General features: G+C 32.1%; 1 protein-coding gene across 1 annotated transcript in view; it reads left to right on the plus strand.

The window, feature by feature from the left end:
- The first annotated feature begins 1,945 nt into the window (after window positions 1-1,945).
- The window catches only part of LOC118189260 (uncharacterized), a 115,831-nt gene continuing 90,192 nt past the window's right edge, over window positions 1,946-27,584 (plus strand). The window contains exons 1-7 of the mRNA XM_035359843.2: window positions 1,946-2,099; window positions 10,202-10,285; window positions 16,490-16,566; window positions 17,037-17,166; window positions 19,342-19,481; window positions 22,829-22,931; window positions 25,487-25,659. Coding sequence (XP_035215734.1) covers window positions 10,219-10,285; window positions 16,490-16,566; window positions 17,037-17,166; window positions 19,342-19,481; window positions 22,829-22,931; window positions 25,487-25,659 — 690 coding nt within the window. The 5' untranslated portion in view covers window positions 1,946-2,099; window positions 10,202-10,218. The remainder of the gene's footprint in view (window positions 2,100-10,201; window positions 10,286-16,489; window positions 16,567-17,036; window positions 17,167-19,341; window positions 19,482-22,828; window positions 22,932-25,486; window positions 25,660-27,584) is intronic.

Consider the following 27,584-nt stretch of genomic DNA (forward strand, 5'->3'; position numbering starts at 1 on the left):
TCGTTTGTCTATAAAAAACTTGATTAGCATCAAATTAGACTGAATTTTTTAAAATATTTTTAATGATAAAAGAATATGTTAGTCAGTCAAAATGTATTCTAATTTTTTCAAGGAATAAGAAGGAAACTAGTGGAAAAAATGGTGAATATGATCTAGGCGGAAAATAAAAATGTTCAATAAATGCCAGGTATGTAGTTCTTTTTTGAAAACAATCTGAACATAAACCATTGGAAGAGAACGTTGAATGCCTATATTGAATCCCCAGAGAACGGGCTGGTTGCATGGGTATTTTCGAGATTTTACCTGAGTGTAATATAGACAAGCTACATTCCCTTAGGAAATCCTCCACGAAGATATACTTTTTTAAGCAGATATCTCTACTGTACTTTGCCACAATACATTTCTTTTGTCAATCAGTTGTAGGACCTTTAAAAATAATTTAAAAACAAATTATGTCTATTCTTTATCATACTTAGTTTAAAATACTGGTTTTCAAGTGCGCGCTTTTAAATATTATTTTCGAAAAGCATGAGTATTAGGTAGGTTGTTGAATTTACGCATGCACACTGATGAACAAGGTTTTCCAAAACAGGGAATTATATTACAGCAGTTTCAGAATATAGGAATAGAAGGGTTATAGGGTTGTTATTAATCTGGATGCAATTTAAAGTCCTATAGATCATACTAGACAAGTTAGCGAGTTATCTCTACGTCTGAAATATTATGACAAAGTCTTGAGAAGGTACAATTAACATTTTTATTCCACCCAAAATTTTTTAAATAAAAGTCACAACTTGTGTTACAGACAAACCACCAGTTGTGCGATATAAATCAAGCGATAACAGACAAACCAATTTAAACGTTGTTAAAGCAGTCTAAGAATACACGGTCAAATAAATAAGCTATAAACTTGCTCAATTAATTTTACCGGCGAGTAAGTTTAAAGATTGCGGAACCTGAAGATTGCGGAACGAGTTCTGTGGCGAGGAACGAACACAGCTTTTAAATCCGAACAGTTCCGATATGGTCACTCCTGACTCCTATAAACTCTGAAAGAACGCGAGTAACTGGGAATAATATTTGGCAATTTAATTATGACGGTCTGATGTTCCACTTTTTACCTGTGCCTATACCTGTCTAGTTAAACAAACGAACGGAAGAACAGATATACTTTTGTAGAATCTATAAGATTTTTGGAAACAAAAGGCATGAAAAGTTAACTGTGATTCGGGTCTGCGGTTCATGAGTGGAAATTCCGTCATTCAGTTCCTCACCAGGTCTCTAATTACGGATTTTGCAATGCTAGCTTGACATGTTAAATCCCTTATTCAACGAAAGCACGTGACAATAGTGCCACATACTTTTACCAACTGTGTTATCAGAGGTCTTTAATAAAGTTCAGGTTAAGTTCTATCGATTAAAAGAATTCGATTAATTTAACTTTAATTGACTGACCTTATCTTGATATAACATTTACTTGTTGAAAATATTCACTGCATCTACTTTCAAGCCGGTAAAAAGGGAAAAAGGGTTAAAATGTATTCGTATTTTATTCTTAATTAGTTATTCATTTTCACATTCGAAAAACATAGCTTATATTTGAATGAATAAAAAAGTATTCCAGTGAAATGGATATTTCATATATCAGTTAAAACATTCAGCAAAATCGCTTTACCCCTTTTTTCATAATACATTGAATCTCCAAATATTTAAAATTATCAGTAATCACAATCGCATTGATAAGCTATCATTATCATATACCTTTTCAGCCCAAGCCAAAATTCATTACAGTTTTCTTTACAATAGGCGATACAATAGCAAAGAATCATCTCTTATCTCGTAAACAGCGTTCAGACAATGCTGTTTCCATCCGCGGTCGTTATTATCAATTTAATAAGATAGCTCTATTAAAATTGAAGACAATGAACATAAAAACATGAAGAGGGGCAGGAATCAAAGTCCGCAACATTTCTGGAGGTGGGAGGATCATTAGGTTACGAAAAAAATTTCACTGGACTTCTACTCGGTTCCGGGTGCTCCACGAGTAACGGACCTGAATTCCAGTGCTTAATAAATTCCGCTCTTAGTTGGTTTCAGAGGTATGGAAACTATTTTATTATATATTCATTTACCTTAAATTCAATCGCTAAATAATTTCAATACTCTGCAACTTAATTATTTTTGCATTCTGTTATTATTTTTATTGTTCTTATTCCCTAATTAAAAACGCGGTAAACTATATTAATTATTTTTGTGTTATACAGTAAACCCTTGCCGAATGCGGAGGTGACATTATTAATGTATAGGGCATATGGAAATTCCGCATTCCGAAAAAGTAACTTTCTGCGGAAAAAAATCTGTTAGGTATAATTCAAATATAATATAATATATATATATATATATATATATATATATATATAAATATATATATATATATAATTTACACAAGCCTAAATATTGCTGTAATTGAAAGAAATAAACAAAATAAACATTAACTGAAAGGATTTTCATTACTGCTTAATAAAGAACGTGATACGATTAATTTTTAAAAGGCTGCTGATTTTTGCTTGGGACAATGAATGAACTCAAAAGTTTCGGGCGATGAGGAGGAAGGAGTTTTTCAGTGTCTCTCATAATGTGCCTTATTTCTTCATCTTTGCAGAATAGACAGTTCCTGTGCCTCGTTTAACAGACCGTTTATTTTCTTGCAAGAAAGGGGCTATACTCTTTTTCATTTTCACTGCTTTCACTGTGGGCTGGTGTTATAAGATCAATTAATTCTTCATTCGTAATTTCTTGATTAATTCTTTGATGTCTCCTTCTTTTGTATTTGAAAATCCTTCGCATCCATTTGCTGTTGCTATCTATCATTTGTTTTCATACGTTTTCAATTAAAAGAAACCCTTTAAAATTGTTTGCTTCTGGCCAGAGATGATGCCAGCAATCATTCAATGTTGGCTATAGAAAGTTGAGGTGGACATGAATGAAATTAAAGTATTGTACAAATTCAATACAAACAAATAAGATAACGCGTATATGCGAAATAGCATTCTGCAAATGCGCCCTGGGCAAAGGTTTTCTGCATGATTATTATTTTTCTCTAATTAAAATGTGGTATACTGTATACTATATTATTAATACATTACACGATAGAGAAAAGATAATTAAATATTATATTATTCCACCGAATACGAAAGAATATCTTATATTTCAGCTACAAATAAGCTGATCTTATATTTTCAAAGGTGTTTTCTTAAAAAAAAAAAAAAAAAAAAAAAAAAAAAAAAAATGCTGTCTTATATGTGAGACGTTGTCACATATGTAAGTTTGATATGATAAAAATGCTTTTCAAGAAATATAATTAAATTGTCTAAATATCACATTTTGAGGTGAAACTTAAAATTATCTTACTTTTAATGTAAAAACTGAGGAATAAGAATTAAATTAATATATATATTATTGTTTAATGCTAAGCTACACTTATAAAGTGCTCGTGATTTTCGGAGAGGTATTTAAAGAAACGTGCAATAGTATGTTTGTCACATTATTAAAATACCTACGATTATAGCTATTTTAACTAAGTGATTTTAATTAGTAATATTTTTCTATTTTTTATGGCATATTAATTGCAGTAAAACCTCTCGTTAGACCTTCCCAAGACGACCATCTCTAAAAGGGATGATCTTCTTGGGACTACGTCATAATTAAATTACATCAATCTTTGTCATAATTTAATAACAGCAGTTAATTAATGGTCTTCTGTTAGAACGCAATTACATAAAAGTATTAAACACTGGTGACAAACAGGCTCTCTAAGACGACCATTTTCACAGAAATCTAAAACGGCCTTTAAAAGGAAGGGCCATCTTAGTATTATTATAGCATTTTTTTTTTTTTTTTTTTTTTTTTTTTTTTTTTTTTTTTTTTGTAGCATGCAATTTATTCCTAATGTAATCGCCACCCCATTTGCAATTTGCATCTATAATATTCCACTTATTTGGGGAGGGATGTGTTCTGACAAAGGCAGCACTGATCTTAGATTTGGAAGCATAATCTTTTTTACCTCATTCTGTAAAGCAGAACGGGGTAATACTGTGATTTTCCCCATTCATTTTATCTTACCTGATACCAAGGATTTTTTTTTTTTTCTTTTTTTTTCGTATCTTTTTCAAGCTGATTATGGAACATTAAACTAATTTGCAGCTTTCAGATATTCTATTTGCCCGATGATAATAAATCCTGTAGCGTTATTGATAACTTGAACAGCTCATTCCCCTCTGTATTCGTATATTTCTAATATTATTTCGTATATCTGACACAGAAACGGAGTTAAAAAAACCGTTTACGGTATTACTTGATAATTCATTACGAATAGAGACATTAGGTATATTTTTGGAAGCAGGAGAAAAGTTAGCAACGCCTTCGCCGGGAATCGAACCGCGGATTCTCAATTACGCATTGAGCATGCAGACCACTACACCACTAAGGCACGCGAAGAAGGCGGAGAAATATCTTATATACTCCCCCTTTTATAGGGCGGCTGGGGTTTTTAGGAAACCCAATGCTGGGTGAGGAGAATCATCATCCAGCACCCTTTTAGTTCGGGCGCCACTGTAGAGACATTAGGTATATTTTTGGAAGCAGGAGAAATGAAAAATTAGCAATGCCTTCGGCGGCAATCGATTTGTGGACCTCTTAATTACGCGCTGAGCGTGCAGACCACAAAACCGCGAAGGCATGCGAAGAAGGCGGGGAAATGCCTTATAATAAAATCGAAGAGTAGTACACTTAATAATATGGGCAAACAAGGGTAAGCTTGAATAGCCCATTTCGCTATATATTTGTATATTTCTAATATTATTTCGTTCCATCTGAAACAAAAGCGGAATAAAAGATTATCATTTAGAGTATCATTTGATAATTCCTAACGAGAAATACATTATAGAACCAAATAGAGTAGTGTGCATAATAATTCACGCGAAATGAGTAAATGCTATCAAAGTTGAGCAAATGTCATTTCTGCCCTAGGACCGTTTCTAAGTTAAAGGTTTACTGAAATAAAAAATCTGATGTGTACACCACATGACTTCCTTGTACGGAATATTAAATTATACGCATTTTTTCTTGCATTTCATTTAAACTTATTGGAATGAATTAAATCTACTTCGACAGCGCATGAACCACAATAAAATAAATTCATTCTTTAAAATTCACTCTATTTGTTTACCATAGCGACATTCTGGCGCTAGGTTCAAATAACAGCATTATATTATATTTAGTTCATATTATAACTCTGAATGCACAAAATTTATATCATTTAAAGAATTATCTAATCGTTGCCATATGTTCTATTCAAATAATATAATAAAGCTAGAACGATGTATGAAAGAATTTAAGCACACAAAACAAAAAAGAAACAGTTTTTCATAGACGATTCAGTATTTCTCATTCAATTAATTCAGTTCTCACTTTGCGACAAGGCAAAAATACATAAAAACTCAAAATATCTGTATTAAAAATTACGAAGTAAATCTTAAACATTTATTTCCTGGAAAAAATATCAGAAAGGATTAAGCATGATTTAATTCGCAATAATAAATGAAGGCGTTATCTTTGTTGTTGCGAAGCTTAGTTTCTCTAGATTGGCAACAAATCCATTATCCTGCTGTTTCAAATGTAAACAAGCAATGGCCGCCATAAAAAAAAATGTTAGGCTTAGCAGCACTTAAACAACTTTAAAATTGTTGATAATTCTAAAAATATTGTATACAGATTTATTAAAGGCATAAAAACCTTAACCGGAAGATAAGAACAACATAATTCAATCATTTTTAAAGCAAAAAATGCACATCTTACAAACATATAAGAGTAAAGAAACTGAGATCACTGAGCCGGGTAACAGAGTGGATATATATATAAATATATTTATATAGGTTTGGTGCAGCCGATTGCAACCAAAATACGAGGTGCACATCTACATGTTATAGCAGTCCTATATACAAAATTTCAAGGTTCTGAGGCTACTCGTTTTTGAATTATGCGAGATACGTACGTACGTACGTACATACGTTCGTACAGATGCCACGAAACTTTCTCTTCAGAATTCGTTTTAAAGCAGTTTTGTAATTTTTTTGGAGGAAAAGAGTCTTTTATTGTGTTCTTATGTATAGATATCACGCAAAAACTTCATTAAATTGCATTCGATAGCTGTCAAAATAGATATTTTCGCTGAAATATGCTGCCTGAAACTTTTCGCGATTAACAATACATCCTTTTTACTTCGTACAAGGAAGTAAAAACATGATAAAATAAACTTTGTGATCTCCCTGAACTACAGCTAAATAGCATATCTTTTGTTGACTTGTTCTGGCACTAAAGGATAATGGCTTACCTTGAAATCATCAAATATTATAATAGACTGGTCAAGAACTAGCAGATTCATAGTTTTCAATACAAGTATTCCGCAAATTAAATCAGAATTATTTCTACATTTGTTAGCAAAACAAAGAATAATAGTTTTAGTTATCTTGTACCAAATTTCAGCTCTTTCGTTTGAGAATTATGGGATAATTTGGGCAAAAGTTTACAATAGGGTGCTCTTGATATTTTTGGCGGTTTTTATGACGCCAAGAACGGAACCAAGAAAGCAATATTTCGGAGATAGGATGTTATCTAGAAGAACGCCGCAAACGTATGTTACAAAAACAACAAAAATACTTATCTAAACTTGTGTTCTTGGCTATATCTCATCGTCAGAGTCGAATGACTGTCACACATATTACGTAATGCTAATCAATATAGTCCCAGAATCGATCCTCCTGCTTCTGATCCCGAGATTGGTAACTCCGCAAAGTAGGAATATAAAATGTCATCCGACGACTGCCGAAGATCCCGCTTGCGAAACTCGCGCTTAATGTGGCTCCACATATCCTCGGTGGCGTTGGCATGGCACCAGTTTCAAGTACCTTTCTCGCGATAAACCTACTCATAACCATTCGGTTGATTCTTAAACTCGACCATACACATATCTTTCCTACAAGCTTGACATTCGTAGCGAAAACTAATCAAATTTTCATTCATATACCAAATCAATTAGAACTATTTTACCCTTTCGCTCTAAGTCATGCAGAAAAACCGAGTATTTATCTTGCCAGACATACTTCTTAGTCGAAGTGACGGGACAAGGATTAATTAGAACCAGCCAACAAACGAAAATCAAAGGTCAATTAACCCAATTAAAATTCTAATAATTCAAAATATGGTCAAAATTATAAATACTTGATTTGTAGTACGTGAAAATAATCCCCCAGTCACTTAATGAAGAAGTTTCAGTCAGTTTAAGCCTAAGAAAAGCACTGGCACTTAATCCCCCCAAAAAGGCTGCCATAACTCTGGGGAAAGAGTCAATTCTGGGTTACTATAAAATGGAGAATAGCGTCGGTATTTGGCGCCAAATCAAAAGGCACCCTATTTTACATTAGAACCGAAATTTGTTGTACTCTTTCTCCAAGTTTCTTCCTTAGGAAACATTTTATTTTAATTAAACACCATAGGATTAAATAAAATAATTACAAAATTTAAGTAGTTTTTCTCCTAAAAATATTTATTATATGTTTAAATGTTACATTTTTTTGGATGGCATGGCGAATACTGTGCAAAAGTATTAGTAAACTTAAATTCAGTTAATTGACCTACATGGTTTAACAGCATATCTGCCTAATGTATAATCCTATCTGGTTCATCTTTTCCATCTTCTAATTTATTGCATACAGCCTAGTAAAATCCTTTGGTCTTCATTGTTTTTGACTCTTTGCGATCATTTTGCTAATCTTCCTTTAATGCATTCTGGAAGTCCTGAAAATCAGAAATGATTTCAACAAGTTCCGATATTACTTTAAACCAGTGTTTGTTTAATTTTTAAAAGTGTCTTTTCAAAAACGTCTTTTAAAGCGCTTATTCTTGCGAAAGACTTAAAAAAAATAACCTAGATGCATTACACAAGTCAAATCTTCGAACGACATTGAGAATCTACGACCATTTTAGGGATCGTCTGCATAATGTCACTGTAAATGCACTTTGACAAATAAAGGTAACATTACCAACTCCATTAGCCTTATCTATCGCAAAATAAAATTCCAGCAGTAATGAGCCACTTGATTTCTTGCCTAAAAGTTATTAGTTAAGTAAAAAGCAAAGAAACTGGCATTTTATTTTTAACATTATTTATGTAATTATTATTATTATTATTATTTGATATCTTTCGAATGAAGCATAAGAAATATCGGCAAAGGATAATCTGCATGACGCAATCACGGATAACTTATAATCGAGACTTTACAATTATTACGATATTTAATATTCCTTCTCAAAACATTACATAGGCGCTTGTCCCCAAACCTCTCTCTAGAGTACATTTGAATCCTAGCTTAAAATATTTTAAAAGTTAGAAATTTCGAATATTTTCAGAAAATTAATCTTATCTTAACACTATACAAAAGCTTTGTTATAAATCTGTGGAATCGACATCTACTTCAACTAATATAATAAATTAACACTTTCATATAATAAATATGCAATTAAAATTAGCACGCGAACTTTACTCTGCATCAACACATAAAAAAGGAAATGGAGCTGACTATTAATTCTTTTGAATTATTGCACTTTCATTGTTGCCAATTTCAAAAAGTATTCTTTAAAAAATAATATAATATCTGCCATTCCTGGCAGAGGATTAGTTAAAAGTTTTATTATTCTCATACAAATAGCTAAACTTATTATAGCAGTAAAATAGGGCCTACTTTTAATTATATTTCTCTATTTCATATTTCATTGTGAAAAAAAAAATTAAGTATGATGCTGGTTAAACTGATGATAAGTGAGTATTTTCTATACACTATGTGTACAGGTTGTTTCATATTGAATGGGACAAAAAGCATACCCGTGAATGCTGTAATTAAGTTATTTTGATAAACAGTGAAACTACAGTTATCCAAGCTTCTATAGATGCTCTATGTGTGTCCCTCCAATGACACTCGCAAACATCCAGTTACCACACTCGTGATAGAATATCCTTTGTTAATGATTCGAGCACTTAAGTTATCAGCTGCTTCACTTGTTGTAAATGCTGGGGAAATTGGAGGCACAAACACTTTCTTTGTCTTTAACAACACCCATAACAAAATTACGAGGGATCTAGGTATCTCGGTGTTCGAATGTCGTAGCGTTTGTCCCAGAACGTCCACTCCACCACTGGGGTAGACAATCATTCAGGTACTGGCATACATTTTTGTGTCAGTATGGTGGAGCACGGTCTTTCTGCAGAATGAAGTCGGAAATCGCTTCCTCAGTTTAAGAATAACCACACTGATGACATATCTTGGTAAATGCACCCGTTAACCGATTTTTTCCACTAAGAAGAAAGGACAAAAACACAATTGTTAGAAATGGCGCAGAAAACTTTCATCTTTGGAGAATAACGCTCATGTTCCATTACACCATGTGGAATTTCTACTCAAAATCGTAAATTATGATGACTAACTTTGCCAGAAACGTGAAAAGTGGCTTCCTTCGTAAACAAAAGTTTGTTCGAAAACCATATATCTCCAGCTTATCTTGCAAATTCTAGTGGAAAGTTTCACACAAAGGTTTGTTGGAAATTTTTAACACCTAACCCAAGCCATATCGTTACATAAGGCACACTGAGTTCAGAACTCGCATAACGCGTTGATTTTGTAAGATTTCGTAAAAACGTTCCAAAAATTTTTTTCAACCATTTCGCTTTGGCCTGCTGTTCATTCTGAACTGGTTTTCTTATACAAAAGGCCCCATGTCCCAAAATTGAATCACCCACCGTTAGATGTTGTGATGATCCGGTGGATCTTTATTGAATTTCGAACGAAAATGTCTTTAAACGGCAGTAAACGGTGATGTTTTGGCGTATTCCAAAACACAGTACGCTTTCTCCTGCATGGACGGCGCCATTTTGATTAACAATGCCTCTAGAGGTGATTTTGCAATCGGAAGAATTTCGCCAGATTGTATAACAGTAGTTTCAGAATTAATTTATTTTAGCTTAATAAATCTATTATACAATTTGTACTATGCTATTCTTTTTGTCACATTCAAAATAAATACCCTGTTATATTGGTATATATTTTGCTCGATTTTGGTTCAAATTTGATTAATACGGAACTTTTTGCAGGTGTCGAAACATTCGACATGGCGCCTCAATTCAACAGGATAGTTAGCGTCTTCTTAGTTTTCATCGTTTCTAGTTATGCAGCTGGTAAGTACTTAAACATAATACTTTTAATTACCAATATTTTAGAAACTTTGATATGTATGAAACTGGTGCCCTAAGAAGTAACTCATAACTGTTAAACTGTGAGTAGTATGCTTTGTGTTTGTAAAAATATGTATGATAGAAAAAATATAAATTTCTAGAACATAAAAGTTATCGATGGGATTGGTCTTAGCAAGCAATATTAAATTACCACATTCTTTTATAAGTATTCAAAGTTTCTCCTTATGATATAGGGAAGAATGTTTTATGAACTCTATAATTTCTTGCAGTGAGAAGAGATAAGCAAATTGGTTAAGCTAGATAAAAGTGCACAGATGTTTTGCAAATTACACAAAATGTAACTTAAAAAAGGTTTATATACAATAACATTTTATCGAAAATGGATATGATAATTAAAGCACTAAAAGAAAACACAACTAATCTTATAATTTAATGGGAATAATAGAGTAAATAATTTTAAATACAGAATTCATCTGCAATTGAAAAGCGTGGGGCATCCCCGATAAACTTAAATAGATAATGGCTTATACATTCGATTAGGCAATTAAATTATTAGAAAATTTAAAAAGGTGGTGGTTTATGTATCTGACAGCGCAATTAAATTAATCAATTACGTTATATAAGCACTCCTCGATTTTGTCGCAGAACTCTCTTACAAAGAAAAAAGTATTTGGACACTTTGAACAAACAATTTATATTTAATAAAAACACTAAAATAATGGAACGTTAAGTATTTTAGCTAAAGGATATCCTTTAGCTAAAATTCCTCTTTCCATGCACTTTGCATGGATTCGAATAATTTTAATAATAATTGATAAGAACGCCCTGTATTGTATTATTTCTCTCTAGAAACTGCTTTTAGTTGAGCTTTCGAAAATATCATGCTTCCCTATTCTTTCTCTAACTGATACAGTATATGCTTGATAGCATTCAAATAAAGAGAATTTGGAGAAGTTCTGACAACTTCAAAGCGGTTATATAATAACCACAAGTGAACTTTTAAGGCTATGTTTAAAATCATTATTCAGACAGAACTTCAATGAATTTTCAATTCCAAGTTTTCTTGCACATGCTTTCAGGTTTTCCTTAAGAATTTTGTATATTTATATTTATTCATATAATTTTCTATAAAATTATATTTCCCATCCCAGAGGCAGCGAAATATCTCTAAACTACGAGTATTATGCCATCATTATGCTTAGTCAATAAGTTTCTCTGATTCAGTTTTTTACTCGGGTTTCTCCACACAATAATTTGTGCATCGCACTCAAATATAGTAAATTTTGAGTTGTGTGCAAATATAATATTATTTCAATATAATAAACATTAGCTTACGAAGGAATTTGTGAACGCCAGGCGTATTTTCATCGTTTTTCTTGTTGATGATGATTTTATTTTTTGCTGATCGCCCATTGCATCCATATGCTGTATCGGCTTTTCTACAGTTTGGGATTAACTTTAAAATAATCTACTAAATCCAGTGTAAGATTCGAAGCATTAATATTTCGGTTTTATTTTATTTTTCATAGAATAAAGTTTCGACTCATCATATTAGCTTGTAATGTGGTCCAGACTTCAGCGTATTTTCAATGTAATATCCATCGTTTAATAACATCAAAGGTAGTCGAACACTTTACATCAAGGTTTGTTTCGGATATTCCAAATACTTTTACGATTTTTGGAATAACGAATAGATAAATTTCGAGGAGAATTTGTCGCTAGTTTGTAACGCCTTACTGTGCTCACCTCAGATATGGAACTGTTAATATAGTTTGCTAAACGAGTAATAATATCCAATTGCAGACGATAATTCTTGTGATGTATTTCCATTTAAAACAATAAAATTATGACAAAAATCTTCATATGCCGAAGCATCTCAACCTAAGTTTCGATTGGCCAAATTATTATGTGTGTTGTCGACTAATATGTTATGTTTTGAATAAATTATTTTATTACAAGGAATATTTTGACGATATTTACTTTGTAACAAGAAAGACTTAAAATAGACAAAAAATTCAGTGTTAGAAAAAACGTTGGATCTGTGTTTCAGTATTTAGTACAAGATCTATGCAAATAAATTTCAAAAATACAATTTTCCGAAAACAAATATGTGCCACTGTATGTAAATAATAATTGTTGCGGAATTATTTGTGCTTCAGATCTATAAAATATTCTAACATTCTTTACATTATTATATTTTGCTGTTGTTGACCTTTCTGAATTTTAGCGGTTGCTATGTCAACTAGCCATTTATTTATCATTTAGGAATAGTAATCCGCAGAAACAGAATAAAAAAGAGGAATCATTTATGAAGAGCTGACTTGATATTGTAATTATATTTTGGGTGCTAAGTAACTGTTGTATAATTTTGTGTACTTGTTCGATATAGGTATGCATGAAATATAAAGTTTTTGAATAACATTTTCCTTATATGTTAAACAAAGGCAATAAAAATTAATCTCATTTCAAAGATGATAATCAGAAATGCATTAGGAAACAACTTTTAAACAGTTAAAAGTGCCTTTTGCTATTCCAGCAGAATCACTCAAACTGAAGCGAAAATTGATGAAGAAACTGAACTATTTAAAAGCAATAGATGCAGTTCTTAAGGAAAGGATAAACAGGACACACAATCTAGAACCTTAAACAGGATTCTTTTACTTTTGAATTCGACTCAGTTGAAGAAAAATGACATATCTAATTAAAAACATTAAATATTTTTATAGAATTATATTACGTAATTTTTCTTTTTAAATATATTTTAGCCCAAAATGGCTATTAATCTCAAAACATGATTTGTGTTTTTTTTTTTTTTTTCTTTATATTCGAGTCTGTTGCAACGCGGAAAAATATAAGATATTTATCTTTCATAATTAATCTGTTTATTAGTGATTATAAAACTAAGCTATTTAAAAGCAATGCATATAATTCTTTAGAATACTATTTTTTAAATTTTAAATCTGATTGATTTCAATAAGAATGCATTTAATTCATGATATGTCTAACTAAAAAGATTAAATATTTTTATAGAATTACATTACATAGTTTTTCACTTTTTAAATATACAGAAGATAGCATTCCCCTGTTAGTCTAAATGCATATTTATCTAATATCCTACAAAATATTTCGCTATTCCACCTGGACTATCTCTATCGATAACTTCTACTGATAAACCACATTAAACTTTAAAAGTGCCCCTTTAGGTGAAATTTTAAATCTGAACCCCTTCAAAAATTCTTTTCTCTAAAGGGGAGTTACATTATATTAGTGTACATTTACTGTTTGATCACAATATATTATCTATATTTGCACTTTCACATAAGCTACACGTTGAAAGATAATACTGAAAATGCTATAATATTTTAATATATTTAAAAAAATAATCTTTATTTGCGTCCATGATTATATATCCTTTAGCAATGTATATATAAAGAAAAGCTTCCTTCAATTCTACTGTCCCAGCTTTTTCAGACGTCACAACAAGAATGCACACTGTTATAGATGGTTATTATACATCACTTACGGTGCACGGATTGGAAGCACTACTCATGTTGGTGGGATAGAAATCACGAATTTCTGAAAAAGATGTATTTTTTTAAAGGAAACAGTAACATCTGCTTAGATGCGAAAGAATAAAAATAGATTAAAAATATATCTACCATTCTGATTTTTTACATTCCAGCTAATATAAAGTTGTATTCTCGTAGTATGAAATGTGTGATTCACTCAAAAAGGTTTTTAATCGTTCTTTGTTTTCAAACGGAAAAGTGTTTTTCTAATAACATTTATTCATAGTTACTTAATTAAGGTAGGACACTTTAGCCACTGGAAGATGACCGGAAGATTTTATTCAGTCTGAAAAGGCAAAAATTTCCTCTTTTGATAGGATTGATATATTTTCGGATATTAATTGCATAATGCGGTAAAAACAATACCATTTACTTTCAATTGCCAAAAAACTGTAAAATTTAAATTTATAAATTTATTGAAAATTAAAATAATATATTAGTCTAATTCAAATTCATAGACATCAATTACTATATAAAACTAATTAATTTCAGAATGGCTTATAAATTCCTTCGGCTTTCCAGTTCATTAAGATTATTGAAATATGTGTTCAAACCTGATTTAAATTGTATTCCAATTTAACTAATAAAAAAGTGTCATAAATCGGTATTTGTGTAACATAAAATGCGACAGTTCTACTAAAATGTTTATATCGAATTAGCTGCGACGTCAGAACTGAAGGAAGCTCTAATCTGACTTTTATGGTAAGGATGCGCCCCATACCGCTACACTTTTCTGTGCTCGTAGATAAGTCAAACTTCCTGCTTTGCACAACGCGAATCGCTCTGGTTTTGGTAAATTCTGATGATGAGAAAGGTTCGTTTAAGGAAAGTGTAGTTACTCCAACTAGTGTAATTTTATAAAAAAAAATTATACTTTTAGTTAGATATCTTATTTTTTAAATTAATCCTTATTTAAATCAATTAGTTAAAAAAGTAGAAATATATTTTTAAGAACTGGGTTTATTTCTTTTAAATCTGTTAGTCTGCTATACTATCGCAGAAAAGTTATATTTTTCTGTTATAATATATAATAATAAAAATCTTACGCTTTGCTGAATAACAATACGGTGATGAATGGCATATAAAAATATTTTATTTCAGGCAGTTGCAACACACTGATTTTAAATACCGGAGTTTGTTGATTGCGGAAAGATAATAGTCTCGCGGGCTGGAGATGAAAATTTGTGTATTCGAACAATATTGCCACTGCTCGCTTTCAGATTACTGAATTATAAAAAAATTCATTAAATTCGTACAAAATAAAAAATAAATCAAAAACAAATTCGAAATTCAAATTAGGGCTTCGAGGTGTTCAGTTTTGGGCGGAGAAGTACGTACGTTCAAAATTTTGTAACTCTTTGAGATGTCTCCAAGTTTCAGCAATGCGTGGAAAATACAAATATGCATTAAATATCTTACATTCAGTCTCTTGTTTTTGATATTAAAATGTTTTACTTCGTACAGTGTGGCTCCTGCACATTTTCAAGTATTTGAATTTATTAATAAAAAATTAATTAAATGCATACGAAAATAAAATAAGTCAGCAACAACTTCGAAATTCAAAATTTTAGTTTCGAGGTGCACGTGGGCTACTTGTGTTAAAAATTCGATAGCGCCTAGGTGCTGTCGTTTTTCAACAATGCGAGGATCATACAAACATACATACAAATTCCTCATTATGTAATAACAGAGATAATGTTACGGGAAATGTCTAGCGGCGGTAAGATAGCTTCCCAGCAAGGCGGTTTTAGGATTGCCAGAAAATGGCAAGGGAAGCCATAAGTGCCGTATTTGGCGAGAAATATGCCCAGTTGGCGACAAAATTTGTGATATGCATAGACGGATGGAGTACCTTCTGGAACGAATTCTTACCAGTTAGGCCCAGAATGTTCTCGAACGCAAGCCAAAAGCTATATAAACCTTGCTGATGCACGGACACTCAGTCTAGTGAGTCTATTGAGTGTCTCGCAGTCGAGTTGATCGTCAATCTAGAGTCGAGGTGCCTCGTCACTGTATCGCGAGTTGGTGCATCGAGAGCGTGCATCGTTGAGGCTATCGATTGCTTATCGTAGAGTGCATCTCGAGTTGTAGCGTGAAGAGTCTCGAGAGTATGTAGAGTTCCAAGAACGACTTAATCGAGTCGGGAGTTGTACTCTGGTGCTTTGCCGTGAAGCTGTCTCCACAGTTATAGCCTGATATCCTGAAGTCTATGTTGCTGATTGTTTCAGTGTGCTTGTCGTAGTTTTCAACGACTGTAAACGTGTTTTTGGAACTGTCCTGAATAATATTGGCTAATAAATTATATTTTAATTCTTCATCAAGTGTTACTGTTAATAACTCCAACTTCACGAACCCGTACAAGAACGCAACAATATAGAGTGCAGAATTAAAAATCATCCCACTTTCTCTTTTCATACCGAAAGTTGAAATGGAGCGAATGTTTATTTATTCACACTATGACTATTTAAGACTATTTAAACATTGGAAAGGAAAGAAAAGGACAAAAGGTAAAATGTCTTTAAAATATCTATGATTTTAAGCATAATTAATTATATTTTATGATTACTTTTGATAAAACAGATTTAAAATATCTCATTTTGTTAAATTTTTTTAATAGATCCACCATTTCCTCACATCAAAGATTTTATGGTTGAATTTTACCAGACAGAAGTTCAAGTAACAAATGAAGAACAAGTAAGTTTTGTATACATTTCTCTACCTCGTTAAGTCATTAGCTATTATTCAAATTAGCAAAATCCAAAGAAATAATTGCATTCTGAGATGAAATTAAGTAAATAAAAATGATAGATAAGAGAAGCATCCCAACATAAAATAATAAGTTAGATAAATAAACATTGACCTCTTTTTTCAATTTGTTTTTACTCGTATTTAAATATTTATATCAATAATTCTGAATAAATTAAATGGAAAAAATAACGAGGCAAGAAAACTCCAAATTAAAGTGTATAAACTAGTTAAAATATATTAATATTATAAATTCAAATTCGTGAAATAACAAAAATTTTAATTAGAAATAGATTAGAAGAACAGGTAGAATTAAAAACGCTAAATAAAAGAGAATACGAAACACCCGGTGATAAATTCAGTAATAAAAAATACATTGCATTTAGCATGGAGGAAATAGATAATTTTTCTTCTTTCAGCAAGCTACAGCTTTCGGCACAGAATACTTCGACAGCACTCAAGGACGAGGATCGATGAATCTTTTGATTATGGGTCTCAGGCAATCAGTTTACTACTATAATGAAACAAATGAAATACTGGAGGTTAACGGTAAGTATTTCTATGCATTTAATAAAGTAATTTCATTATTATTCAGTTAGATTAGGAACTTAGAGAAATTTTCAAGGGTGGTCAAACATGTGAATAAAGCAAGTGCGAAGCATAATATTTTGCAATCACCTGCAATTGCCAGTATAGAAGAGAAGAAGTGTAAAATGCGGCTAGCACTCTCCTAGTATTGTCACCCATAAATTGGGAAAAGTGATTTTTTGTAAGTTACAACGTCATTGTGTGATATGGCCCATTACTGACATAAGGCACGCGTGCGGTATAGCAGCGACTAATGTGATATACAGCAAGGAAACGTTCAATCGGCGATGAGTAATGTTTTGGAGCAATGAATATGTTGTATAATTGGCAATAAGGTTAGCAGTTTTCCAGTATTGTGGTACAGTATTGAAGATGATGTTCCATAGAAGTATTCAACAGACGACACAGTTTCAACTTACACTGAGAAGTGTTTTATACGGGACTTATTAATTTTGGAGTAGCAGCAAAAGTCCTTAATAGCTAAATTGGAAGTTAGGGCCATGCTAAATACCGTATTCTCGCGAATATATGCCACACTCTTGTATAAAATACATTCTTAATTTTAATCTCAAATAAAAAGAAAGAAAAATATTTTTGAGGATAAGCTGTGAATAGCCTATCTACCGTCAATAATATCTACAATAATTTCTTGTTTGGAGGTGTAAAAGCAGCTAAAAAATGAAAACAGTCCTTACCACACACTGAGACTAAAATTTTTGTTATCGGTTAAAAGGAACATATTTCTGAGTGTAGGCATTTCTTATTTAATGTCGGTACCACTAGAGTAGTTACTTGCACTACCAGTACCACTATCGCTGGTACCTGTTAAAAAAACGTATTTTATACTCAATCATTAAATACGTGCTGGTGTGTAGTACGCGCCGATGTGTTGTCACATTTTTGTATAATCATTCGGATATATAAGCTGAATTCCTAATTTTCATCTGGTTTTTGTAAAACGTAGGTGTGGCTTATAAACGAAAAAATACGTTATTAAAATCATTATGAGGATGTTATTTTAAACTGCAATTTAAAACATAGAAATATTATGGTAAACTAGTAACTAGTATCTATGAAATTCAAAGTGTTTGAAATGACGAAGATGCTTTTATTCATAAAGCATATTGTGTTAATTAATGGGTTATTATGATTTAATCTTTACTACAATTTCTTTTTTCCCTATACCTCATTAGAATGCAAATCAGCTTTGAATGCATTTAAGCTGAGCGTTCAGAATCTTAGTTCAGAGTGCTTTTGGAGATTGCGTCTGTAATCTATGTTTTATTTGTGTTAGTAATCCTCGTCAGCAATGCTTTAAACTGATATTTTGGTTAAAGCATTCTCGCTAGCCGATGAGTTAAACTGTGGACTGGCAAAAAGCATCTTCATCCCGTTTATTCTCTTATATGCATAGTGCAAGACTACTGTATCAATGTTTTTATCAATGCGCTTGAATTTAATTCTCTGTTAGCTACAAGTGGTGGTTTCATCTGCAGCTCAAGTTGTGCCTTTACGCTCAGCTGAAGCCTAAAAGGTTACTTCAAACCTTCTTCAGTAATTTGTGAGTGTATAAGAACACAGCAATAACTCCCTATCTGTCTAGTAGGATTGCGTGACTTTTTAGTTTCAGGTTGCAGTTACAATAGTTTAAGATAAAGATTAATAATATTTTTCATTCTCAGAAGAACAGCATACCAACTTACTTACTGAGAGCGACGGCATTGCTTTATTTATTATAACCATTTCCTCGTACGATTGTGCAGAACATAATTTCTAACTGATTCAAGCATATTGCGTATTTTATTAGACGAAATATTTTCTCCAAGGCATAACATAAAATGTTAAACTATACTTTCCAGAAACCCTGTTACCACAGTTTTGAAGCTTTTTGTTTTTATAAAACTTAGTTACGTCATTTAAAAAAAACACACCACCTCTTTCAGCGACAGCATGTGCTTAGGATAAATATTTAAATAAATAAGGTCTCCAGCCTGATGTACAAACATCATGACTATCATTTTTTAATAATTTGCTTTATTAGTTCTATATAGTAATGCTCATTAAATGATTTTGATTTAGTTATATGGTTGTTTTTTATGATAAAAGTCACAAAAATTTAAATAACTATTTTAACAGCTACAAACTGTCAGACATGGGACATTGACGAATCTATATACTACTATCAAAGCGCATTTTACGGATGGTTGAACAAAGACCCACTTGTGATTGGTCCATCAGCTGCGCTTTGGTTCGCCGAGAATTATAAGGATAAGATAGTAAGTAATTATATTTGTAGCTAAAAGTGCTGATTCCTCTTCAAGAAATGGAATAAAAATATTTAAAAATGCAATTAAAAAACCTTTTTAATACACTAAACTTTTATTTAAAACGACTATGATAATAAATGCACTAACATAAGAAAAATAATTTATCATATAGTTTAATGGGAATAATAGATTAAATAATTCTATTTACAGAATTCATTTACTATTTTATAGCGCGAATTATAAAAACGCATGGCGCTTATTATAAATTTAAAACGTAATGGCGAATGCATCTATCTGATAATAGAATCAATTAAACAAATTTTGTTATTTAGCGCTCCACGTTCTTATTGTTTGCCATATAAAATTGCAGATAAATTCTGTAAATAGAATTTTTTAAATTAAGATCACCATTAAAATGGCTAATAAGATAAATCGTTTTTACCGTTTTAGTGCGTTAATTATCATATTCTTTTTAAATAAAAGCTTATTGTAAAAAAACGTTTTTTATGATATTTCATTTTCTATTCTCTAGTCTGAGTTACATCTTATCAATGATGAAAATTTTAGACATTATTAAAACATCAGAAATAAATTATAAGAAAATTATGATATAAAGAAAAATAACTGAACGGCATTCACAGAATGAAGAAATTGCTTGAATACTCAGTTTCGGAAATTGGATATAATATCAATATTACAATAAACATTTTATTTGAAGCTGAAATGGAAAAAAAAAAAAAAAAAAAGAATATCTTCAATTCGTCATTCAATGTGCCAGCATGGCAAACTTCGTCATTAAGTGCGCCAATATGGCAAATTCAAAACGCTTTCTGATCCGGCTGCAACACATCTCTTTTTTTGCAGCTCAACCGGTATAGTAGTTAGCGTCGCTGACTGCCGTGCCGAAGGGCTCGGTTTCGAATCCCGGAGAAGGCATGGATGCTTGTAAATGTATAGTGGCCGTGTGGCATGGGGGTACTCTAAATATACGGCGAGCTGAAAGTCCTCACAAGAGGTTGGTGGTAGGGGAAGAGGGATGAGAGACCATCGATACCGTCCCCCGGTATGCTCTCCATCAAAATTAGGGGCAGAATTGAGCTAAATAGCATTGTCACGTGGTGCTCAAGGCTGTTACCAATGACAGGCGTGAACTTGCACTCCTTGCCACGAGAAATGTCGTGGGCATGGGCCGCCTATAGGTCAGACCAGTAAGCATTAGCAACAACAACACATTTTTTTATAATTCAGAAAATCGTCCATTTAAGATTTTTTATCATTCTTGTTTCGAAATAGGGAGAAAAATTTGTTTTATAATCTGTGAAAATTTATCCGATACATTTTTAGGTGTTGACATTTTAAAATCATATAAATAATCATAATCGTAAATCGTCTAAAAATTGAGGGATTTACAAAAATTTATAGGAAGTAAAAATATGTCTCCGGTGGGTTTTTTTTTATCAAAAATAGGGCATTTATTGTGAAAGAACGGTACGTTATGTTTAATTTAAAGTATTGTCCATCGCTAGTCACTACTTTTCACCATCTTTCTAGCAGCTTCTAGCAGCATACGGATACTGCATCGAAAGAACCCTTAATCTTTCTAGGCTATCTTCAAATAAACCTAATTTTTGGTATCTTCACATAATGTGAAGCGCTGCTCAGACAGGACATGCGTCATCAGTCGAAACAGGTAATAATCAGAGGGAGCATGTCTGATGAGTAGCGGGAGAGGTAATTTGAGTGTTTGCAAGCAAGTTTTGATTGGCGCCGCATCATGTGGATGAGAGTTATGCAGGAGAATAATTTCGTCTTGTCTAAAGTAGTAGTGGGAGCATTTTCCTTTGAGTGCTCGCCTCACACTCATCAACTGTGTTCGAGACTCCTAATAAGACCTCGTTCGGTATGAGCAACTCATAATACATGACACCAAGTTGATCCCACCACATACGCATTAGAATCGTTTTCCATGAAATTCGGCTTGGCTATCGATGTTGAAGCATGACCAGGGGTCCTCACGATTTCTTCTTTTTTGAGGTATTGTAGGGGATCCAGTTTTAACACCAGTGACTGTACCAATACAAAGAAAACCTATCGTTTATGCTTAGCAAACAGCGTTTCAAATGTAAAAAATCAGCTTTCGAAATTTCTCGATTACAGTTCGGATGGAACCCAATTTCCTTGCTTTTAAACCATTCCCAATGATTTCAAATGAGGTAAAATTGCTTGTTGAGTCACTCCTAATGTAAGTTGTACTTGAGTTTGACATGAAGCTTCGTCAAATAATTCTTACAGTTATTCGTCGTCGTACAGTTTCATCCTTCCACTCTGTTCTTTGTCTTCGATGTCAAATTCACAGTTCTTAAACTTTTGAAACAGCTTACGACAACTGCTTTTACTTCAGGCAGCCTCACCATCAAGCAATCGATGCTCCTCAGCTTCAGATTTCTTTGAATTAAAGAAATAAATCAAAGGTTCCCGCAAATGAAGCTCATTCGGCTCAAAACTCGACATTTTCGCATGGAAAAAATATATGATACTGATATAAAATCACTAATATTTCAAGCTTATGTTTGTAAAGGTATTTTATCGCTGTATTCGTTGGAGCTAGCAGAAAAATTCTTATTTGTTTAATTTGTTCATTAAACGAAGATGTGTGCGAAAAATCGTTTAACCGTCAACCAAAAAAAAAAAAAAAAAATCTAAATCGAATTTGGAAACATCGCTTCATTGCATTGCATTGTCATCGACCTACAGTGCATATGTACAAAATTTGAACTCGAGCGCTTATCGGGAAGCAGGTTAAAAATCAATGACAAAATTCCAACCACACTGAAGTAGCATGAGTGAACTAACTAAACATTTATGAAAATGATATAAAACAAGTATATTGTTATTACCGTAAGTACTCATTTAAAGTCTTCATAGTAGAACTCAAACTTGCGTATATACTTTAAAGTGATATTTTCTTAAGTGTTTTCTGTGGAAGTATTTACTTTTCTATAATTTTACAAATGCATAATAAGGAGTGGACTATCGAAATCAAATGATTTTGACACCGAAATCAACTCCATGAAATGTAATTCAAATATTTATTTAATTTATAGGACAATAGATTGTATTTTCTTAAAAACAATGTTTATAATGCCATTTCCCATGCCATTCTCTATTTTTGAACAACACACTTTTCAAATTTCTTCTCTATTTGTGCAGCTACTAGTTTGCCATACATGTTTTGTATATTTCTATAGCTCTTTGAAACACGTTGATTAGTGTAGCAGCAATTATTTTCTGTTGTTCAAGGGAACTTGTGCTATTATGTTCAGTTAATTATTCAGTATTACAATTTTTGCTTCTAGGAATACAATGGACAAACAACTGTTAGAGATATCAAAGTCGATAACTATTCATTGCCAGTTTTAGACGACAGGGACAACGTGACCATGTATTATTATTTTGCTGGTAAGTTTTATAAGGTTAATCATTAATATTTAGTATATTACGAGAATTTTGATACAGCTAAAATTAAACGTTTTTTTTAAAATTCAGTGAATACTTAAACCATTCAGAATACGGATACTATATATAATTAACAGAATATCACATATTAGGTATTCCCCGCTGTAATACAATTCTTTTTTCCTTGCTTCATTTTTACAGAGGATTTACGTTAGGTCTACATTTCGCTAATTGAAGAAATTTTGGTTTTCACGAATAAAATCAAACATGATTGTAGCATTCAGTATTTAATTTTAAGAGAACACTGGGCTTTCTGGATGTTATCAAGAACCAAATGATGGAATATGAGTGAGGTTAAGTTTCCACGCCTATTGTATCTTAAACCATATCAGATAGAAACATCTACAACAGGAGAAGTATACCAAGGTGAGGAAGTATGAGCTATTTAATTTTCAAAATGAGGTACACCTTTTTTACAGATATAATATCTGGCACAGTTTGAGAAATTTTAAGTGTTAATACAGTTACGGACGAATTAATACAGACGAATTTTAAGTACTAATAGTATTTTACATATCAAGGCGCTATGCTATTTTTTTCATCTATCGCCAGCAAGACATAGAAACATTAAGTACAAATCTGGCAGTCCAGTCTAAGTCAAACTTGTTAATAGGGCTTTAGTGATAGCCCTAATTATCGAGACCTGAATTGAGACCCTAGATTGAGACCTGAATAATCAGAAATGAATGATGTTGACTTCACATAGGAACTGTACAAAGAAACGATTAAATGCAGAAATAAACAATTACAATATATTAAATACCAAAGATCAATATGTAGTGAAGCTTCCGTGCGCTTTTATTCATTGTGGCACTTAAGAGTAAGTATACGGTTCTTGGCATGGAATCAAATAAGTTTTCAGTATGTACCCCTGAGTAATAATATTCAATATTGTTTTCAAGCCGTATTATCTATCCAAGTTTACTCTATTAGTTGCTGAACGAATGCCACGAGCGTTTTGGCGACCCCAAAGTTCCAGAAATGCTCGATAGGTGATACATCTGGACAATGGTATATTAGTAATGCATTAGTGAAAAAGAAAAAAAAAACAATTAAAAAAGAGGAAAAGTTGATAGCCTCATTTCCTAACAATTAACTAACAATAAATAGTGCAAATATTGCTAAATAATTAATAATGAGTAAAAGAAGCTGAATTTTAATTTTATAAAAACTATTAACGAAAAACTAACCCAAACTGTTGATGATATATCGCATAATTTAGAATATTTTTTTATTTTTTATTTTAGTGCGAATGTTTGCAACAACGAAAAGTGTTTATTCAAGAGTAATCGATCAGATTGGACTATTTATGAAGCTTATTAATATATATAAAAATAAGATGGCACTTTTAGATATGGTATCCAATAATTCACTTTTAGATATATATACTTACTCACTGAGTATTATTTATATGTCCATACTTTTCGTTCGTTTCTTAAGTTCTGAAAATTTAAACATGATTTCTTGTGTAAAATCTCCTTATTCGAAACCTTTAGATAACTTTACAGACTTTTTTGGAAAAACATTTCATGGCAACTCTCCTCTTAAAGGTCTTAGTGCCTTTGAGGACGATAGTAGTAAAAAGGTTTAATTTAAATTAAAAATGCTAATTAGCAATTTTATTAACAAAGCGCGAAATAGCGTTATTAATTCGAGATAGGAAGAGTTCATATTTCCTGTTACTGTCAAAAATCTGCATCTGTTCTCAGTTTTACATAAAACTGCATTTTCTCATATTATTTTAGTTTTATATGTTTCATAAAACAGTTTTATATTGTGTGCATGCACATTAGTTTTTATATTAACATATCGTGTTATTTTGCTATACTGTATAAAGCCCTGAATCCTGCCGTCCAGAGTTCGGAATGATTTAATATTCGGACTTCTGGTCCAATACAATTAAATAAATATATAAATAAAACGGGAAAAAATTCTGATAAAGTCTAGGAACGGAGAATATAATACTCAACAAAAGAAAGAAACTGTCACGTAAATGATATTTTTCTCCGCTCTGAGATTCTCCACTTTCAAACGCCTGCCAGCTAGGGAGTGGCACCGAACTGCACCATGAATTGATTGACGCATTGATGTTAGTCAGGATCACATTTTCTATTTTTGAATGGTTGGGAGGTGGTTAACACTTTTACCATATTGTCCTAAACAAAGAGTAAAGCCTTAATGAGGTAAGGTCCATATGCTTTACTAAATTTAAATTTACTACAATCCAGAAATTTTCAAAATCCGGAATCGCCGAAGTCCTGACGATTTCGGATCTCTTACTTTATATTGTATATTATCCCAAATAAATTCATTCAGTTTTCTTCAAGAGTTTTCTAAAAATCAGTCGTTTTACTGACGTAAGTATAAGTTTTGAGACGTTTGGGAATGTTCAGTATCAATATGTTGAAATTTTTCAAACTTGATAGAACCATCACTAATGTTACAATGCGAAATTATAGATTTTGGTGTCATAACATAGAAATATTTTTATTTCACAGTTAAAGAATGGACTACGCCTTATAAGTACGAAAACTTGCGAGTTCCTATTCGGATTGAGGCAAGAGGTGTGTCGTCTAAGGACACAGCATCAAAAGACCAATGGCTAGTCATCAATCAGATCACAGATTTTGCATACTTCAGTCCCACGATTAGCAAGTGGTTAGCATTCCAGGTAAGGGTATAGATTTTCTTCATATGTCTCTTGTTTCTTTAAATAAATCGCCTAAAGTAGTATTTGGTTTGTCTACGGATACATAAATAACTAACACAAATGTTTTTCTGCATCTCCGCAAAAAATTCAAGAAGCTAACTGACAAATTTTCTTTGTAAATACTTTGAATCTCAAGTTTTAAATATAAAAAATTCCAAATATGATATTTCATATGAACTCTCTTCATGAAGCTACTAACTATCTAATGGCGGTTATCAATTTTAATATTAATTTAACTTTCAGTTGACATGTTGCCTGTCCACGACACCAGCTATAACTTTTAGCCATTACTTTTCTTAATACAATATTTCTTATACTAAATTGCATCATGTGATGGCTATGTTCTGCTTATAGAAAGTGAAACTGTATATCTGTCAAGTCCATAAATTGAAAAACAATACAGAATACAAAGAAACCTCAGCTCACGAATTTAATTCGTTCTTGAAGGCAATTTGTCATCCGAAAAGTTCGTAAACCGGAACTATATTTTTATAGGAATTAATTAAGTTCGTTTTTGGACCACTAATGATTACTTATTTAAATGTTAAAAGGGCCTTTTTGTGTGCAAGTTCATAATACAGAACTAATAGAAATGATTAAATTTAGAAAAATTAAACAAGTAATCAAAAACTCATTTTAATTTTACTGTACCTGTTCGAAGGGGAATGACTGGCTTAAGTATAAAGTGTTGAAGAACAGAAAGGAAAGAGATGTTATTGTTTGGATGAAGAGTCCTTTTCCATTTAAATATCAGACAGCTATCTTCCTGGGACATCTGTTTTCACTTTTTCTCTCTCTCTTAGCGCCATTCGACTCTCCTTCAGATTCATTGAGCTCCAGTTTCTTTAAACATTGTCACATATGATCTGTTGCTGTCTACGTTTTAAAATGCTTTTTATAATGAGTCATAACATTATCATTGAAAATGCGTTCGCTGTAGCTTGATACTGTTTTAACAGTGCATATCTTTACGTGAAAACTGGGCATCTTGCTTCCTTTTGCAAACATTTCTCGAACACATCCTTCCTCTGCTTCTGAAGACCTTCCTTTCACAATCGCCTTTGTTGCTATGCCTGAAGTTGTATTACCTTCTTGTTGAGCTATTTTTTGTCCTTTATTAACTCCTCCATGTGTTTATTTTTAACTTCCAAACCCAAGTCTAGTGTTCAGTATCGTACATAACAAAAGTTGACCTAAGTGTCAGACTTGTGCCTAAGTGTTGACATCATTGTGCCAGCAAGGTGTCGTACGAAGTGTTGACGACACTGCGCCAGGAAACCATAATTTCTTTCAGACTGAATCCATAGTTCCCGTAAGTCGCTTCCTGTTTCCCTTTTTTAATGAGAGTTAAGAAACCGAAAATGTTAAAAAAATATGTTTCAGGAAGTCCATGATTGCTAATTATATAACATAGGTTACCTCAAAAGATCTTTCAAAATCATTTGTAGCCGACTTGAGTATTCGTAACTCGAGACATTCATTGTCCAAGATGTTTTCTGTTCCTATAATTTGTTCGTTAATAGAATTGTTCATGATGTGAAGCCTTCATAATCCAAGGTTTCATTGTAAAACTAACTGGAATCATTTTATTTTATTTTTTTTCATGGGCAACAACTTCCACAATTACTATTAATATCTCAGTTTAAACGATCGTGGAGGTAGTCTTTCCTGGAGTTCTTTCCACATGGCTGTTTTTTATAGTAAACATTCGTGTCTTTCACTTTCCCAAACAGCAATAACAATGCTAGGATAAATTCTTATCTTGCCAGTCCCGTTGTAAGTTTTTATTTATTAACAGTTATTTTTATTTTGTGAGCCTTTCCTGCTTTCTCTTATTCCCCTCCCGTTTCCTAGCCAGGGCCTAAATGAGTTAGGGTGAACGAGAA

This window comes from Stegodyphus dumicola, chromosome 10 (genome assembly GCF_044657685.1).
Source record: "Stegodyphus dumicola isolate Sdum_Otavi_A_Nest chromosome 10, ASM4465768v1".
Taxonomy (NCBI): Eukaryota; Metazoa; Arthropoda; class Arachnida; order Araneae; family Eresidae; genus Stegodyphus; species Stegodyphus dumicola.